At 32.2% G+C, this 20795-nt stretch overlaps 2 protein-coding genes across 2 annotated transcripts; both read left to right on the top strand.

Annotated features, from left to right (window-relative positions):
* Nucleotides 1-751: 751 nt before the first annotated feature.
* On the top strand, nt 752-20441 carry LOC143238665 (uncharacterized). Its single transcript, XM_076479088.1, has 4 exons — nt 752-1074; nt 2473-2627; nt 7910-8648; nt 9238-20441. Exons 3-4 carry the CDS (start codon nt 7922-7924, stop codon nt 10161-10163), a joined length of 1653 nt encoding a protein of 550 aa, XP_076335203.1. The 5' UTR covers nt 752-1074; nt 2473-2627; nt 7910-7921; the 3' UTR covers nt 10164-20441.
* LOC143244234 (zinc finger Y-chromosomal protein-like) lies at nt 10189-10932 on the top strand. The gene has a single exon (XM_076488526.1). The coding sequence runs from the start codon at nt 10189-10191 to the stop codon at nt 10930-10932; it is 744 nt and encodes a 247-aa protein (XP_076344641.1).
* Nucleotides 20442-20795: the final 354 nt, after the last annotated feature.

Genomic DNA, 20795 nt, shown 5'->3' with positions numbered 1-20795 from the left:
TTATTTCACAGAAACAAGCTAGAGTATTTCTATATCACAAAATTTAGAATAAATGTAGAATTAATAAAAAATATACCACAATTTTTACATGTTCTATGTATAAACGTACGTTATAATATTTTTCAAACAGTAATTATCACCAAGTAAATAACGAACGAAGTGTTTGTCCAGCCTGTAAGCAAAATACAAAACTACTTTAACAGACTTTCTGTATACCTCAATCTTGCAGTCTTCCCATCAGAATCGTACCAGAGTTGAAATTCTTCCATCAAATTTAACACTTGTTTCGAGTTGTTTCGTGATTCCTAAGATATGTACAAACGTTACATTAATTTTCACAACCTTAGAACTTCAAATAGTCCTGGATAAACGCTATGACAAAATAAGTAACTGTGACCTATTACAAAAACATCATGTCTGGCGTTCAATTTGTTGAGATTATTTACTAATTTTCAATTATGTTTACATCAGTATATACAAAACAAAAACTTTTATTACTATGGATAACATTGAAAAATATTATATTTTTTCTTTATAATTACAAAGCGATTTCTACTAACATGGCCCGAAAAATATTAATATGATGATTTAATGAATTTATATTTCAATATTTTTTTACAGTTTTAAATATTTGACAGTGCATCAAGGGTCGAAGCTTAGAATCAAATACGTAGGCAGACTTAACATTATTGTGAAGTGCACATCTGTATGTCTCTATATAGGCTTTACTTTAAGTCAAATACCGCAGTGCATCTTTTAACATTATTTAATACAATTTTAAGGTTATCGTGTACAATGCATTGCACATTTTCTTAATGAAAAGTACTCTTAAAACACCTATGAATTTTTAATATCTTAAATTTGTGTATCCTTAATGATTAACACGAATGCAGACACCGGATATGAGATGGGGCAATATATGCAACCTTTTCCGGTTTACAGCTCTTGCGGGAGAGGTAGTAGTTGTTACGCTCGTCGACACTTTAAATTGTATACTTGTAAAAGGCTTTCAATAATATTATGGATTCAGGTGATGCAAAAAGCGAGAGTACCATCACAAACTTTAGAAGTCAGGTATCCTTTTTGTTGAGTTTTTAGTTTAAGTATTTAATTGGTTTGTCCAAGTTACAATCAGAGCATAAAAACTCAAACGTACACGTAACGATTGTTCTGACGCCATATTTGTCTCGTACTCTCTGTCGCCCTTTGGAAGCCTGCAATCGAGGTGCCCATCAGTTTTCTGTTTATTCACAATTATATTTATTTACATATGACTTTAGCCTTGTTTAGCTTTATTTGCGTAATGTACTAGAAATTATCGTCAGATCGACGTGGCTGCTATTTTATTTTAAAACCATTTTATTCTAAGTGAGATAGACCTACATACAAGATTGACAAATGAGCTTAGTTGCTATGGTCTTAAATGTTATTGTTACTGTTAGCGTAGAACTAGGATATAGGGAAAACTGAATATAATCCTTAATGGGACTAACCTCGAAATTTAGAGATTGAAAATATTGTTAAAAGTATTTCGAAGTTACAGGTTATAAGTTATATAACAGTAATATACTCTTTTAATAAAAGAAGGTTGGGTGGTTCTTTGTATAAAAAATGATAGTTAAGAGATTGAATCATATTACAATAAGGAATTTCACGAGTATAGAAATAATTGTCATTTGAATAGACAGAAGGAAACAATGAGAAACTGTAAAAGATCTGAATTGCTACTGGTGGCTAAGCAAACATACAATGATTATGGGAGACTAGTTTCAGATACACTGCTTGGGATTTTATTAAGCCAAACTCTGATGGGGACATGTTTTGTGATATAGGGTAATATTATTGTTAATCATTCATTAGGGTATGGTTTCAGAAGTTGAACGGTAGGAATGTTTGAAGAACAGTGATTATTGTATAATTAGATTTGATAGTTTGCTACATTTGAGAGAAAAATAAATGAATTTTTGGTTCATAATTTTCAAGAAACCAATTTTGAGATAATAAAACAAGTTCTTACATTAGTGTATATGCGTAATGAGTTAACAGGTGATGTTGGACAGACTTGGGAAACTTAAAATAAATTATTTTTCATTAAAGCTGTCCCAGTAATTGACCTTCTAATGACATAAAGGAGAAACTTGGTGATAAAAGTTAAAATTGAAAGATAGGTTGGAAGGTGCACAGAAATATAAGACAGCTTCGAATTTGGTTAAAGAGAAATTAGAAAATTCAGATGGATGTATAGGAATCAATTATTAGATGATGTTACAACTAACCACAAAGTGTTTTTGGGTATGTTAAAGGTAACTAAATATGTTGTTAATTTTTACATGCACTAAAGTTTAATATACTAGCTCAAGCCATTGCAGATAATAAAGAAAACATTTCAGTCCATCTGTCAAATTAGTTAAAGTCTTAAGTAAAAAAATCTATTTACAGATGTAATTTGCCAGTAATATATTATTTCTTTAGGATCTGTATGGTTCTCAAAAAATTACTTAAGGATTGTAATTGAGATTGGACTTCTGAAGGATGGTGATATCAAGATGTTTTTGTTGAAGGCTGTGAGGTGGACACATTTTTAAATTTTCACTGGTGTTTCTAACATTATTCGTGACCCTGAAGAGGTTGGTTATGTCAGCTTTACTTTAAATATTTCACAAGTCAATAAACAGTAAGTAGATGGTGGCAGAGAATCATTGATGTAACCTCAATTTTTAAAAGAGGTGAAAGCTGTTAGGAGATTCACTTCAGGTTTCTGAAGGGGTTTTAATAGAGCTTCAGACTAATATAATCAATCACCTAAGAGTACTAGTTATTTTTACATAAAATAATCTTTTCAATCTTTTGGGAGCTTGATGATTTTGAATTAAAATTAAATTATTCATAATTTTTTCCCAATCTATGAGTATTTCTTCTATACTGTTTAAATCCAGTGTTTGTTACTTTGCAAGAAATGTACATTTCCACAGTAAATTCTTAATGAATACTGTAATAATAATCCAAGTAGAAATGCATGTTGTATTTATATCTAACACACTTTCTTTTCTCTGTTACTCTGTGCTTGCCCTCAAGCTGACAATTAATGCCAAATTTATATCAAATAAACTTTCACTTCAACCCTGGTTGGAAAGTTTGGTAAGTGTTCCTCACCATTTAAAATGCTTCTAAGACAAATATTGACATCCTAAACAAAGAATACAATACAAATGTTATTTAATCATGACACACTACACAGAGTAAAAATAACTTTTAGCAAAGAATAAAACAGAATGGTTTATACTGCTTTAATTTGAAATCATATATAAAAATAGTCATTTTACAAAGATAATGCTAGTGTGAATGAACTTTTAAACAAAGAAATACCCTTTAACATACATGCAAGGTAAAATGTGTAGATAGAAGAAAAGCCATAAACAATGAGAATCATTGTCTTTATTTTATATTACAGTAGAATATACCATTTCTCTCAGAATAGTGTAAAACAACACAAAATAACTGTGAACTTACTATATGTGACTTCACAAACTAACAATACTATGAAACTACACATACTATAACTGTGAACTTACTATATGTGACTTCACAAACTAACAATACTATGAAACTACACATACTATAACTGTGAACTTACTATGTGTGACTTCACAAACTAACAATACTATGAAACTACACATACTATAACTGTGAACTTACTATGTGTGACTTCACAAACTAACAATACTATGAAACTACAGATACTATAACTGTGAACTTACTATGTGTGACTTCACAAACTAACAATACTATGAAACTACACATACTATAACTGTGAACTTACTATGTGTGACTTCACAAGCTAACAATACTATGAAACTACACATACTATAACTGTGAACTTACTATGTGTGACTTCACAAACTAACAATACTATGAAACTACACATACTATAACTGTGAACTTACTATGTGTAACTTCACAAACTAACAATACTATGAAACTACACATACTATAACTGTGAACTTACTATGTGTGACTTCACAAACTAACAATACTATGAAACTACACATACTATAACTGTGAACTTACTATGTGTGACTTCACAAACTAACAATACTATGAAACTACACATACTATAACTGTGAACTTACTATGTGTGACTTCACAAACTAACAATACTATGAAACTACACATACTATAACTGTGAACTTACTATGTGTGACTTCACAAACTAACAATACTATGAAACTACACATACTATAACTGTGAACTTACTATGTGTGACTTCACAAGCTAACAATACTATGAAACTACACATACTATAACTGTGAACTTACTATGTGTGACTTCACAAGCTAACAATACTATGAAACTACACATACTATAACTGTGAACTTACTATGTGTGACTTCACAAGCTAACAATACTATGAAACTACATATACTATAACTGTGAACTTACTATGTGTGACTTCACAAACTAACAATACTATGAAACTACACATACTATAACTGTGAACTTACTGTGTGTGACTTCACAAACTAACAATACTATGAAACTACATATACTATAACTGTGAACTTACTATGTGTGACTTCACAAACTAACAATACTATGAAACTACACATACTATAACTGTGAACTTACTATGTGTGACTTCACAAACTAACAATACTATGAAACTACACATACTATAACTGTGAACTTACTATGTGTGACTTCACAAACTAACAATACTATGAAACTACACATACTATAACTGTGAACTTACTATGTGTGACTTCACAAACTAACAATACTATGAAACTACACATACTATAACTGTGAACTTACTATGTGTGACTTCACAAGCTAACAATACTATGAAACTACACATACTATAACTGTGAACTTACTATGTGTGACTTCACAAGCTAACAATACTATGAAACTACACATACTATAACTGTGAACTTACTATGTGTGACTTCACAAACTAACAATACTATGAAACTACACATACTATAACTGTGAACTTACTATGTGTGACTTCACAAACTAACAATACTATGAAACTACACATACTATAACTGTGAACTTACTATGTGTGACTTCACAAACTAACAATACTATGAAACTACACATACTATAACTGTGAACTTACTATGTGTGACTTCACAAACTAACAATACTATGAAACTACACATACTATAACTGTGGACTTACTATGTGTGACTTCACAAACTAACAATACTATGAAACTACAAGTTTACTATAACTGTGAACTTACTGAAGTGTGACTTCTGAAGCTAACAATCACTATGAAACTACACATGAGAATGAAGCTGTGAGTCAGTTACTAACTGTGATGAGTTCACAAGAATAACAATACTATGAAATCTACACATAACTATGATACTGTGAGACTTACTTTAGTGAGTCAGTCTGCAACTAACTAATAGTACTATGAATGAAGCTACACAGTACTATAACTGTGATACTTACATGAGAATGACTTTAGTGAGTCAGTCTAAGTAACTGTGATAGTACATGAGAATGAAGCTTTAGTGAGTACTATAACTGTGATAGTACTGTGAGAATGACTTCACAAGTGAACAATCTATGTAACTGTGATAGTACTATAACTGTGAAGCTTTATGTGTGACTTCAGTAACTAACATATACTGATGAAGCTACACATACTATAACTGTGAACTTACTATGAGAATGACTTTTACAAAGTAACAATGCTAACTGAAACTACACATACTATAACTGAACTTTAGTGATGTGTGACTTCACTGTGAAGTACTTGAGAAAAGCTTTAAATAAACATTACAAGTTTGATTGTACATGAAAATAATTTTAATGAAGTATTTCTTCTGAAGCTTTTAGTGAGTCAATCTGCAGTAACTGTGATAGTACATGAGAATGAAGCTTTAGTGAGTCAGTCTGCAGTAACTGTGATAGTACATGAGAATGAAGCTTTTAGTGAGTCAATCTGCAGTAACTGTGATAGTACATGAGAATGAAGCTTTTAGTGAGTCAGTCTGCAGTAACTGTGATAGTACATGAGAATGAAGCTTTTAGTGAGTCAATCTGCAGTAACTGTGATAGTACATGAGAATGAAGCTTTTAGTGAGTCAATCTGCAGTAACTGTGATAGTACATGAGAATGAAGCTTTTAGTGAGTCAGTGTGCAGTAACTGTGATAGTACATGAGAATGAAGCTTTTAGTGAGTCAGTGTGCAGTAACTGTGATAGTACATGAGAATGAAGCTTTTAGTGAGTCAATGTGCAGTAACTGATAGTATGTGAGAAATATAAATTCTGTTATTTACTGTAATCTCACTGTTTCATATTTTTATTTACGTAATCTCTAGAGTCAACTACATGAATATTAAATCTTTATTTTCAGTAAAACTGTATTCTATATGTTTTTTCTTCATCCTGACATTAAGTGTAAATATAAAATAAATTTTGTACTGACTGTATTATTGATCAAAAAGTTCCAGACTACTTGTATTAACACCTTCTAGTGTTATTCTTTTTATCCCATCTGTTTTCTTTTTACAATTTCAATGCTGTATATGAACCACTAGCACAGCAGTATTTGCTTAAAAATAATAAATCATGATGGGAACCTATTAACTATTTCCTACAGAAGTAACATAATTCAGTGTCAATATTTTAAATGACTGTTGAGATACTGAAATTTTAAATGTTTTATGGGATTTAAGGGTGGGATAATGGTTAGTCTGCAGATTTACAATGCTAGTATTAAGGGTTTGCTTCCCCTCAGTGGATGTGGCAGATAGCTGATAGCTCAATGTGACTTTGCTATAAGAAAACAAATGCACCTGAAATTTTCTATAACACACACAGTATCTAGAGGGTACACAACACTTTGTGTAACTTAGAGAGAGCACTAATACTCCATATGGAAATATTCAATGAAAGAAAAATGGCCCGTTGCTGCTTTGCTATACAAAACACACACATACTTGTAAACAAGTTTTTTAGTTTAGTTAGAATCTTATAATTCTTACATTTTAGTTTCTTTTACTAGAAAACAAATATAAAAGTTTTGAGTCCTTTCTACATATTTTAGCTGTTTGTACTTAGTAAAAATGTTTGAAATTTTCCCTTAAGATTCTTAGAAACACAAAAATATAACATACATTGGAGCAGAATAACCCATAATTACTATGATATATCAGTAAATTAGTTTTAAAACTGTTGGCTATTCAGAGCAGCAAAACTACCATTACTTTACAAGATATTTCTCTCAGTTGAATACTTTTACTGCCAAATTCAAAAGGATAGCTGTAAACTTCGTATTGAGGAAATCCTGCTATTTCTATTGGTTATAACAGTGTCTGTTAGCCATCTATAGTGGCTTAGAAGCAGAGAGGGATGGAAAATGGACTTTTCTGGAACCCTGGCAGATAAAAACATTATGAGGTTCAGAGTTTATGTTCTGTCTTATAATTACATATATTTGATAAAAAATGTAACATTTCCCTGTGTATCTATAAGGTAGGTAGATTTTGAGTTTTTCTTAGCAGACGTACACAGATATAACCTTTTATATATTATGTCATACTTGAATGTGAGTGATGAAAATAATTATGGTATATTAGTAATAAAGATTTTATGTTTGTGTAACATGATTTAGAGGAAATAGTAAATTACTCGTATTTTATGGCCTGAACATAATGTGATTTAAACCTATTTATTATGAACATAGAATGAAAGTTCTGGAACTAGTGTCATACTAAAATGTTAACAGCAGTCCAGTTTTCACATGGCACCTCAAGTTATATTACCATAACTTGTTTCTCACTCCATGTGCAGGTAGTTGCTTCATATATTACACTTGTAAGCTCAAGTTTTGTGTAGATTTCTTAAGTGATTCATATAGCCTATTAGTTTTCCTGATGTTTTCCAGCTCAGTACTGTTATGGACAGTTTTCTCAAGTTGGCTCCAGATCAGCAGTCTGAAGCTGTGAAACTTATCCAAGGTCTCCAGTCAGTTCTAGTTAACCATTTACCCATTAATGTTGATCCCCAAGATACTTATGTGTTGGAAAGAAACCAGATAGGACAGCAAATCAGCACTTTTCTCTTTCATAATTTAAACAGTGCTCTTGGAGAAAGTTCTGACTCATTTAGATCTGATTGTAATGCTTTTAATCAAGAAGAAAAGCCCAATATTAGAAGTCCTAAGGAAATGTGCATTGGACCATCTCTTGTTTCCTCACACTTTGTTACTGAACAACATGATTTTGTAAACGTAAGCAGAAGCACCAGTAATGTACAAGATGAACATTTGAATATTACTGCTCAAAGTTATAAACCTTCAGAATGTACAGAAAAACACGATAATTCGTACACATCCACTCGGGTAGAAAACCTAAGTGTCTTACAGTTTGACTCGCATGCTAACAGTTGTCTTATGACAAAGGACTTGGAAGTATCTGAAGGACAGACACAGATCCTTAGCCAAAATGTACCAATCAGCTACAAAAGTATGGATGCTGAATCCATAAATTCATCACAGACAAAATATATGCCTACATTCTCTGTTTGTGACATTGGTCCCACTGACACAAAATGCAGTAATGGTGATAGGAGAGAATCAGCTGTATTCCAAAAATCATGTAATATGTCAACCCAATCCTCACACAGTAAGTAGTAAATAATGAAAAAATTAAAGTTTTACAAAAGTGAAAGTAACAAATAATCTTATTGTTGTTTTTCTCAACCTTTGCAAGAAGTAGTAGTGTGTAATTATTTTGATTCAGTCCAGGGTTTGGATTAACAATTACTAAATTTTTTCAGATTACTAATTACTCCATAACCACCACACTTAAAAGTATAAGCCTTAAATTAGCAATTTCAATTTTTGCATTTATTATAATTGATGTATTTTGATTTTAGAATTATGATTTCTCAAGAAACCTATAAGATATACACAGTTACCAAGAGTCTGATGAAAAGTTAAGTCATTATTTTTTTTCTGCATAATTTCAACTGTCATGGTTTTTCTTAGTCTGTTGAGGAAATAATGTCATTGAGAAATCAGACATTATGCAAAATGAGTATAGTATGTACTCATACTAAGTTAAAAATGTTTTATGCTTTTGTATATAGCTTGTTTATGAGCTGATCCCCAATGAATATGAGGATTTTGAAATCCCAAACATTTTCTGGCCTAAAGATAAAGCTGTATTATGAAAGTTTGTAGATCCTATTATGTATTATTTTATTCTTTAGGTTCTCCAAAGGTTAGTCTTACAAGAGGCAGTGAAGAGTCAAGTGTACATGCAAGATCTACAGAGTCTGACAGCCCTGTTTTTTCATTACACAGTGGAAAAAATTCTCCCAAACAGACTGACTGTGTGACTGCAAAAACAGAGGTTACAGGTAAATTACCTGAAAAAACACAAGTATCAGCTAATAGAATAAAGGTACCAAAAGCAAATTTAAATGTTGAAATGTCTCCAAAAATAACAAGAGGCAAACAAAAAAAGACCAGAACTAGGTTAAAGGTAAACATTCCAGAAAATTTTGAAAGTGAACAAAAGCTTAATGGTACAAAAGAAAAAATTATATCAGCAGTTTCTAGTAGAGGGAGGCCTGTGAAACAGAGGTTATATTTCACTGATGAATTATATTCAGATGATGAAAAGGACAACCACTTAACTACTGAGAAAAATGCTTTGAAATATACAAAGTTTCCTGGAGTACTTAACAAGCACAAATCGGTGAAGCAGAAATGCTGTAAAAAGACGGTGGTAGTTTCAGAGAAGAAACTAATGTTGTCTTGCAGGTTTTGTAAACAGAGTTTTGGAAGCCTTGAAAGTTTGAAACTTCACAACTGCAAACCATATTCTGTCCAAGAAGGTAATGGAGTTTTGAAATGTGAACTTTGTGGACTTCAGTTTTCTCATCAACAACACCTTCAGAAACACATGCAGGGTCATCAGCGTAACAATTGTAGAATTTGTAATGCTCAGTTCACAAAAAAAAAAATTCTGTGTAAACACATGAAAACTGCTCATAAAATTGTTGAGCCAGAGAAACTTTATGAATGTCCGTTTTGCGAACGCTGTTTCTTTAAACGACCTTCCCTCCTTTCACATTTAAAGGAGCATGCGAATGGGAAGATAGTTTGTAAAAAAGTGTGGGGAAATGTGTGAAAACGAAGAAGCTTATAGCTGGCACATGGAAAAACATTTAGAAGAATATGAATTCCATTGTACACAGTGCAACGAAAGCTTTGCAAGACGTCAGCAGTACGAAAAACACATGATGGGTCATGAGAAACATGGTTGTACTATTTGTGGAAGTAATTTCTCCACAAAGAAAGACCTTATGAAACATCGCCAGGTTGTACATGATATTCACGTGAAAGAGGAAAAGAAACATCTCTGTACAACTTGTAACAAAAAATTTCACAGACCAACCCTACTCAAAATACATCAGCGAGTCCACACAGGTGAAAAGCCTATCAAATGTTCAGAATGTGACAAAAACTTCCGCACGTCTAAGGCGCTGTCAATCCACATGAAGACTGCTAGTCACTTAAAAATAGCTGGTAAAATTGATGTAGAAAAAGTCCAGTTAGATAAACCATACTTATGTGCTCAATGTGGAGCAAAGTTTTGTGCTAGACAAGGATTGCAACGGCATATGCAGCAGCTACATTGTGATCTTAGACCTTTTGAATGTCCATATTGTGACTATAAATGTAAATGTAAAACTAACTTGAAACGACACATAGAATTTCATACGGACAAAAGGAGATTTGTTTGCGAAGTTTGTGGAGCTGCTTTCCATGCGTTTGCAACTTTAAAAGAGCACAATGCATATGTTCATTCTGATGCCAGAGATTATGTGTGTGAACAGTGTGGAAAGGGATTTAAAGGCAGGAGTGGTTTAAAAAAGACATATGAGAATTCACAGTGATGCCAGACCGTACCTTTGTTACTGTGGTCAGTCGTACAAACGAATGTCGCATCTGAAGAGACATATGGTTTCTTCTCATCACATGCAGTTCAAAAGCAAACGTGTTAAAAAAATAAATTCTGAAGATTGTTCAGATGGTGAAACCAACCTCAGTTCACAGGAGCTGTCTGAACTCACAGGTATTTCAGAAGGGGACATAAATGAAACCTCTTATGATAGTTTAACTGTGGTTTTGACAAACACTGATGGATTGGCTCTAACACAACTTCCCTGGGGACCAGATGATTACATTCTTCTCAAAGTACCAACTACTCAGGAAGAAAATGAAGCATCTCCTTCAGTATCAGATGCTGATTCCAAGAATGGAACCTCTACTTTAAAACAGTTCTCAACAGTCTTGACAACTCCTCTAGTATCGTTATTACAGAACCAAGGACAAACAACTGATACATTGACTGCATCTGGTGGAGATTTGACTAGGCCAGAGCAATCTACTCTTAATCCCACCTGCTTTCAATCTTCAATTGTGCAAGCTTTGCCTCAACATCCTTCTCCACCTTTGCCTTCTAACCCAGAATCACACTTTGTACCTCCTTCAGAATATTCATTAATATCAAGCCACTCTCTTCCAGATACAAGCTCTTTGGTCACTCTTTCAGCTGTTCCAGATGATGTGTCCCTTAATTCTCTGACAGGTTTTACATTTAACCATTCAAGTCCTAATATTTCTGCTACAAAAGTTCTTGACCATTCTTTGCTTCCTCCTCTTTCCCAGGAAGTTGGAAAAATACAAAGTTTCCCTTTGTACGAGAAGCTAGAATCTGGACTGATGACTCATCGTCCATTAGCTGACTTACCTCAACGCCTCCTGTCTGTTAGCTCACGCCAAGATTCAGTTACTGTAGAAAACACAACAACAGTGTGGACAACACTTCCAGATCAAACTACAACTGACACAACCACCGTATTAGATGTTGACCAGTGTAAAAGTAGTACAGTCGATTCTGATCTTCTCAAACTTTGTAACTTTCCACCTACCTCATCTTCTCATCTTCCCCAGGTGGCCACTAGTCTTTTCACTTGTACGGTACCTTCAATTCCAGAGCATCAGATTAGCTCAGAATTGTCACCACAGCAGGATATTTCCAGTTTTGCTTCACAGCTTGACACTGGAGGAGTTGAACAGTTTGTCTCTATATAAAACTACTGGTACTTATATTGTCCATTACACAATTGATTGAAAGATCAAATAGAATAGTGGAATTTATATCTTCGTATTTATTGTTTTCAGCAAACCAAATTGTTAAACTGCATAGCCATCAGAAATGGTATCACAATACTGTTAAATTGCTTTTCATAGCATACATGGTTGATTTCGTGTTTTACATTGTTTCATTCAACTTAAGGTCAAATAAAACTAATTGGACTTACCTGTTATACAATAATAGCAGCAAATAATACATAATGCTACAGTTTATGGGAATTGAAAGATTTCAGTAAATTTTGATTTCTGATTTGCACAAGGTTGAAGAAAATTATGTTTTTATTATTGTAACATGAAAAACGATGGCTTGGGCTGCTTCTATTTGATATACACATATATAAATTTGAAATGTTGGCAGTGACCTTTAGTTTATAATTATGTGATGTATTTTATCTCAAATTTCTTTGTGTTTTGTTTGCTATACATTATACTGGTGTTATAGTTTATCCATAAACATAGCTATCACATTTCAGTATGTTTTACTCTGTGAGTGAGTGAAGATTTTAAGCCTCAAATTTCTTTTTTTAACCTATAATCCCACCTAATTAAAATGTGTACTGCAGCAGCTTAGTCTGACCAATGAGATAGCTCGTTACATACTATTCACTTAGCACCAAAGCTAATGTGCAGTTAAGACTGCTTTAACATCTAGAATTCTTGGTTGTTTTATAATTTTCAAATTTTAATTCATTTGTACATTTCACTTCTATTTTGAGTATTTGGATTTTTTTTTTTTTAATGAGTGGTAATTACAGTTAACTTATTACTCGCACCTTTTAAAGCTCCTGTTCCTAATAATTTGAGCTATACTTTGTCCTCCACTGGAAGTATTTCTTCATCTAGCAAGTGTATACTTTAAAATTATGAGTTTCAAATCTATGATATCCTCATATTTAGTGTACTTGAAACCATATACTTTTGTTCTAGGGGTCATTCTTGTTTATTTCGGTAACAACGCTGTTCTTGATCAAGTGTACTTGAACCCAGTCCTTAACATCCTGTACCTTCTTCCAGGCTTCATCATTCTGACCTGTCAAATTTTGAGAAATTAATTGTTCGAGCATTCTAGGTCTAGAACAACTTGGTCCTTGAAGAACAGACTAACGTAGTTCATCAAGCATTATTTTTTTGGGGCTCTGGTTTATTCTGTAATCAACAAAGATAGAGGTTTCATGAAAGAATATCCTCTGTTTTTGTTTTTCTAGTAACATTTTTACCTTGTACTTCTCCCAGATTTTTTTCCTTTTCTCAGTTTGTTTCTTTTGAACTTTGTGCAGAGCTATGTGAGGGCTATCTGCTCTTTTTCTCAGAGACTGGCTATAGAAGTATAATATAAAAGTTTAATTTAAAATGTTTATATATGCAAATCTGCCAACATTTTTAAAACTATTGTAAAAGAATTCTGTTTCAAGATAATTAAACTCTTCATTCCAGACGATTAACTGTTTATCGATCGAATCTTCTACATGGCTATCAGCATGTACGTTACAACAATCAAGTTATCAGTTAGATTAACAAGAACTGTAAATAAACACACAGTTATGTCTAGCCAATGTGGTAAAACTTCAAAAATATCTTCCAACAACTCTGTTACTTCTGTACGTTTTGCTAAATCTGTGGCAGAGTTTTCTTAATACTGTTCATATTAGAACTTGGAATGCATTTTAAATCAACTTTTGTATTTTACTTAGCATCTCTCTTGTCTTTAACTGTTCATCCATTCTTTAAGTTTCTACAATGCATCTGCCACTATGGTCATTTTTTCTCATGTTATTCGTGTGTGTGATAACATATAAAAATTTCCAGAACTTTAAGCAGTTATAACTTTATCAAATGCTTCATGGCCATATTATTATTCTAGGTGGTCTTAGAGATCGTTTTTAGTTGTACTACTGTTATTGGATCTCTTTGGTATAAGCCTGTTTACAAGCCTCTTGTACCATTTTAGGTGTGGGAATAAGGTCTATAATGTACATAAAAAGTGATACTTCACTGTTTGTAGCTCCTTGAGATTTAACTGATTTCATCATGCTGGCTTCTTCTGTGTCTTAGAATATAAGAATGGACTGGGCACATTCCAACACCATCGTTGAATCTGTTACGTTGCCTCATAATTTCCAAAGTAATATGTAGATGCTGACCTCTCACAGATCCCTCCCATCTGAATCATTAGTTTCTGTTGTCCTACTTAAGTTATAGAAAGTGCCTGAGATCTTATCTGTTTCTTGCAGGTAATGCTGGAGAGACATTGATGTGGGGAGATATTTAATATTGAAAACCAGATATCAAACTATCATCCTCGTACAAAAACATTCATGTTTCTCAAGTATCAATTCACAAAATAATACTTAAAAACTGCATATTTTAAATATTGTCACTTTGAACATGTATAGTTTACTGCAATAAACACAGATTTGTCATTTAATGTAAAAGATCTATTAACATGTTCTATATGATATCGAGTCAAAACTTTATTCTGCTACATCACTGTATTATAAAGTAAAATTAACAATTCCACAAACTGTCAATTGTTTGCTTCCATATGTGCAATAGCTCATAGTGGTTGAGGCATCGTTGGTGTGTGGTACTCCTCAGGCTTACCTTAATATGCCTTCAAGAACTTTCTGTACTATTAAGTACAGACAAACAAGTTTGTCCACTTCACTTGATACTTCTAACTTGTGAAATCAGAAGTTAACACATATTGTCAAAAGCAACTTGTAAACCTTGCTAATACGACATAGGATTGGAGGCACATGAATGTTTCAAACCATACAAATGTTACTCCTTTGTTAGAAGAATGTTGACCAGGTAGAAAACATTAAGAAAGCAGCTGCTCTGTAACTCTAAGCATAATCTTTTCACATCACAAAAATGTGAGTTTAGCCAACCTCTCTCTATGTACGTGTGTGATTATTTGCATGCAAAGATATCTTAAAGATTTATTAAGTCATGCTATGAGAGCAATAGTCATTTATTTAATACATACAAATAAATATTATGAATAGATGTGCATGTTCTGTCTAAGTCACTTTAAATAGTAGAATATGTGAAATACAATGAAATATATATTAAATTGTTCATAGCCACTATGATTCTGATGCCTAAGATATAATAATTTTTGAAATTTACTTAAACCATTATGGAAATGGTACCACTGTATTTACTTTGCCTCCATTTGAACTTTCACCATATCTTGATGATTAATTTCTGTATTCACAACCATCACTGGTAGTTTCTTTTATGTCACATTAAAATAGCTTTTACCAACCAAAGAAATTATCAGCTTGTACCATTGGAAAGTTGGCTTGAGCTTCCAGGCTCAGCTTTCAAAATATAGATATTCAAGAGTTATATCTTGGTTTAGTGAATGAAGTTAGGTTCTTTCATTGTCCTGTTCCTCCATACTCTCATGATAACTGAAATTGCTTCTACACAAGGAGTAGGACCTTTTGTAGTATCTTTACTGAATCAACTTTTTCCAGCATTGTAATCATAACCATAATTCTACATGTCTTCACAGATGCAGTATTAACAGAATGAATGTTATGGTAACCATATGGAATAATTGCCATCAGAATCCTGCTGTCGTATCAACTCTTGGATGTGTGGAGTATTTCTCACTCAGATATTATAAAACAACTATTTATGATTATTGAAAAACAAAATCACATTGGTCCTTTATATTCAGAAGGGAGGATATCAGTTTCCTTAATGGTTATTTTGTTATCCTTACCTTTCTACATTGGACTCATAACTGAAGTTGTATCTTAATTAATACCTTCACATAATAAGCTTTCATCTGACAGAATTCTAGAGGAATTGAAGTGTCAGTTTTTCTGTCTTCCTCTTGATGGTGAACTTTATCTTAGTTTCATTGTCTTCACTAGCCTTATGCTCTGGTAACATACATTTAGCCACACATATAATTTTCCTGCTTTGGATGACTGTTGTATGAGTTTCTGCTTATTATTGAAGACAATCATTTTGGGTGGCCAGATGTCATTTCCTGCTGGAACTAGCTGAGTGAGGGAGATGTGTTGGGATATAACTGCTGCAGTACAGTTTTATGTGGGATATTAAATCTGTATTCTTATGGTGTGGAAACATTACCTGGCAAAGCATGAAATTTATTAGAAGTATAAGTGTGATGTTACATCAAAGTAAAACTGCTAATAATTTGAATCACATTGTTTTTGCTAGTCCAATAAGGGTTCAAAGTAAGAATGGTATATAATAGTCCTTCAACAATACCTCGTGTATTGATTGCTGCTCCTAACAAATCTGTTAAGTCAATATCAGAGTTGTGTCATGTAGTTTTCTTGATCAGTCTTAACATTTAAAAGTATTGTAAGAGTGAATATTAAGTATTATGGAAAGCCTTCAAAACACGTAATAGAAGTAGGCAGTGTCTTGGTCTCTTACTATTTGTCCACAGGTCACTGAAGAGAGGAATGGTATTCCATGCGAATCACATAAAAAACATTATAGACCTTCAGCCAACTTTTATGAAGAGTAATGGGAAAATGGGATGTTCCAGTAAACTTATGCAACTACAACCCTACAGTAGTGTGGTTCTGCATAGTTTTAAAACTGAACCTAGACTTGTAGAAATGAAATTCCCAAGGGGACGGTCAGTTGCACTTTACAGTGTTTGTACTTTTAATTAATTTCATTTATTTGATTTAGAGTTAGAAAACACTTGGTTGTATTTTTTTTTTGTCCCCTGTGATTCACATGTGTTGAAGACTTGAAATTTACCCAGCATTGTTGTGTTAGTACAGATAAACCTCTGATGTTTACTGGTAGTTATTTTGTAAAGGTATGGTGTGTTTGAAATTATAATGGTAAAAATAACCAACAGAAAGTGTGAATAAATATTTTATATCTGTATATTTTATAAGAACTGAGTAGAATCTTTTGAATAGTTGTGGCAGCTGCTTCTATATTAAACTTAGAATAATGTTTACATGTACATTAATAATATTTTTTATAAAAACAAATCATATTAAAACGAAGCAATTCTTCAAGACAGCCTGACTCTCTCTGTATTGTTTATTGCTGTTTAACACAACTGGAACTGTAAGTGTTGTAAGTATACGAGTAGAAATTATTGTGACTATAACATGCTGTCATGCTTACTTACCCATATTGGATTCATAAGTCTTTGTTGAAACATTTATATGTTTTTCTACATCACTACATCTGAATGGTATAGTAAGTATGGTTAGTTTGGAACATATAAATATGCACGTTTTGAAATGTGTAGCAACAGTGTGTACTCTTTGTACACATAGTTACCAAGTTCTATCTGATATTTTTATTGAATACAAGCTCTGAGGTGCAGAAGTTTTTAAAATTATGTTTGCATATATATTTTAGTCTTCTCAGTAACATATACTTTTTTCCATGCTGGATCAAATGAAATATGGTAGTGTATACTTTCAAATTAGAAGCATGCATCCATATTGTTCAACAGAACCCTAAGAGATTTTAATGAACATTTCAAAATGTAAATGTTTAGACATTTTGTCCATTTTTATTAAAAGCACGAAATAATTTAGTCCAAGTACCCTTCTTGGCTATTTTTCTGTTTGGCCTACATCATATACTTTATATATATGCTTGTTTAATTGTTGTTGACTTTGAGACTGAAAGTGTTAAAGAAGTAAAATTTTAGTATTTTTATAGCATAGAAAAGTTAGGCTTCCCTAAATGTCTGAAAAGATAAGTAAACATTATAAAGCAGTTAGTTTTTGTACTTTTTTAACATTGTTACATACGACAGTTAGCTTGCATTGTGTAGCTCACTTAAGAAAAATCTGTCCTAATTCTTTTATATCGCTGATACTTCATTAGTAAGGTAATGTGAAATGCCTAATAGGCCTTCCAGTAACCCTACTTTCGTACTGTTTCTCTCCAATTCATTTTCAACAAAATTTTTTATTTCCGGGAAAGGAAAGGGTTCGTGTTGTTACTTTTCCAGGTCTGTCGTTTCTAACAGAAACCTTTTGAGTGACAACCTGACTAACACAGATGTTCCACATTTCTGTAAGTCCTTGGTATGTGCATCAAACGTGTAAAAAACATAAACCATACACTGAGTACGCCATTAATTAAGTCCCATGTTACTCTATCAACCAATATTTTACCATTATGACCTTTTTTGTCTAAAATTTGACCTACATTTTTTTAAACTTGCTCCACAAATTGGCCCTGCATTTTTCTAGTATTCCTTTGGAAGGCTATTATGAGGTGATAATCTTCATTAAATTTTTTTTAATAACTTTTGAACTATTTAACTTAGAATGTCTGAATACAAGTTTTAAGGTTAACTTAGTTTCATGGTTCTCCACACAGAGCCGTGCCTATCACTGACTCCTATATACAGATAAACTGAGAACCTTAAAGAAATCGATTTATACCTTTATTATGGTTCCCTTCTTTTTTATTTTATATTCACAGATTTTATTCCTGTTACCAAGTGTGCTTTTAAAAGATACCTTGAGAAACAAGAACATGTAAGTTTATCCAGTGCTGTTTAGCTAAAGACCACTTTAAGGAATATACAACTTTCATTTCAAATTATTACGACAGTACTGGTTTAGATCACTGCTTCTTGGATTGAAAAAATTGTTTTTGTCATCCCAAATTCATGCATGTGGTCTTTAATGACATAAACAAAAATTTTATTGTAAAAGAATGATTTGATAAATTAGAATAAATCAAAAACATTACTCCCACAGTTTCTAAAACAAGTAGTAATAATAATTCATGAAAGGTACCCCAAATACTATTTTTTTTATTATTACTGATGCATAATATCGTTATGATGAATGTGTGTATTTGTATATACGTGTAGTGTGCATTAATGGTCATAATTGTATGTTGGTTTTGATACAGAATTTGTTTGTTTTGATTTTTTTTAATTATTATTCAATAACGGTAAATTAACAGACACTAGTACGATGAAAGGACTTCACTTTTCTTGTGTTTTGGGTTTCCAAATGTCCCCTTTCAATTTTATCTTTCTTTCAACACGACATTCATTCCACTTATTCTGAAAATTATTTGTACTATAGGAACAGAGAAAATTATGATGAGAAAACCTAATTTTTTAAAAAGAATTTCATTAATATATTAGTATTTTATAAATATGTAAATAATTTTGCGTGCATTTCTTCTGCCTATAATAGTTACTTTAAGCCTCAGAATCAGAACTGCAAATATAGTATGACAGTTTTTGTGCATGCAATATATATTTCTTCTTGTAAAACTTGAGTTTTGGAAGCATCACATGTTGAAAGTTTTTAATAGTGATGATTATTGGTATGCCAAAAAGCGGTCTAAAATGTCAAAGTATTATTGTGATAATATACGTCACGTTAGACTTGTGTGCACTGCACACGTGTCCTTTCTCATTTACTAGCAGTTTCCTCATGAGAAAATCGAAAAAAAATAATAATTACGAAACTGTTGTTGCCAGAGAAGTATGAAATTAGCAATAGGTACATGTAACTTAATACTATTAGAAATACGATGCATGCATTAAACATCATATTATGCCTTAGAGACATACACTTACGTATCAACTTACCACTTGGAAATGAAACCATGTAATGAAATGAGCGATGTTTGTCAGCTATTTTTAATGTTTTGTTTCATATCCGAGTTCGTGCTTTCCACCACAATGAAATTAATTTAAATAATTATCACTATTTTAATAATATATCAGTAAAATATTTTAGCGTATATAATAAATATTGATTTAGGATGTACAAACGTGTTTTTTTTTTTGGGGATTCTTACATCAGACGACAATGTCCTGGATAAAAATATTTGCATCGAATATGTATACTTCTTAAAATACAATCGATTTTATGAATATGAAATGCTTATTTGTTTTTACACGTTTTCCAGTTATAATATATGACGTAAAAAATAAAGTAATCCATTGCTACATTTTTATTCTAGTGGTTTATATATATATTAAGTTTATGGGCTACGTTTTTGTTGTTTTTCTTTAGGTTTTGTGATCTCAAGGCTTGCGTATTCTTGTATAGTTTTGTTGAACTTACTAAAATACATATCATTCGTACAAACTGTGGTACCACATGGTTGTTGGTTCTTAAAAGGTTAAAAAGTGGCATGACGTGCCTTACGCAGAGATTACTAATTAGTAAGCATATTTGTATAGCTGTGTATAAGAACGTTCTAATAAAGAAAAACTTTGTAAACGTTTCTAATCTTGTGTACCTCTCAATATATTTTTATCTCACGCGCTTTTAAAGTCACGTGGATGGCTCGTGTAGCTTTGCGCGAATAAAAAACCAACAAAAACAGTTATCTAAAAAATAAATGAATAAATACTACAACTGTATTTTAAATAAGTGTGTGTGGTGAAATTTTGTTTGGCGCGAAATTCATTTGGAGAAACTATCATTAAGTTTTCACCAAGTTTTGAAATAAATGTTTGAGAGTGTAGTTGTATTCCAATCGTGTAGTATCTTCATGCTTTTCTTGTCTCACCCCTTTTTCACACACACACTAATTTATTCGTCAGGTTTTTACAGCTGCCTTCATGTGTGAAAAATATGCT

The sequence above is a fragment of the Tachypleus tridentatus genome, chromosome 2 (genome assembly GCF_004210375.1).
Source record: "Tachypleus tridentatus isolate NWPU-2018 chromosome 2, ASM421037v1, whole genome shotgun sequence".
Lineage (NCBI taxonomy): Eukaryota > Metazoa > Arthropoda > Merostomata > Xiphosura > Limulidae > Tachypleus > Tachypleus tridentatus.
This window is presented reverse-complemented; position numbering and strand designations above follow the sequence as displayed.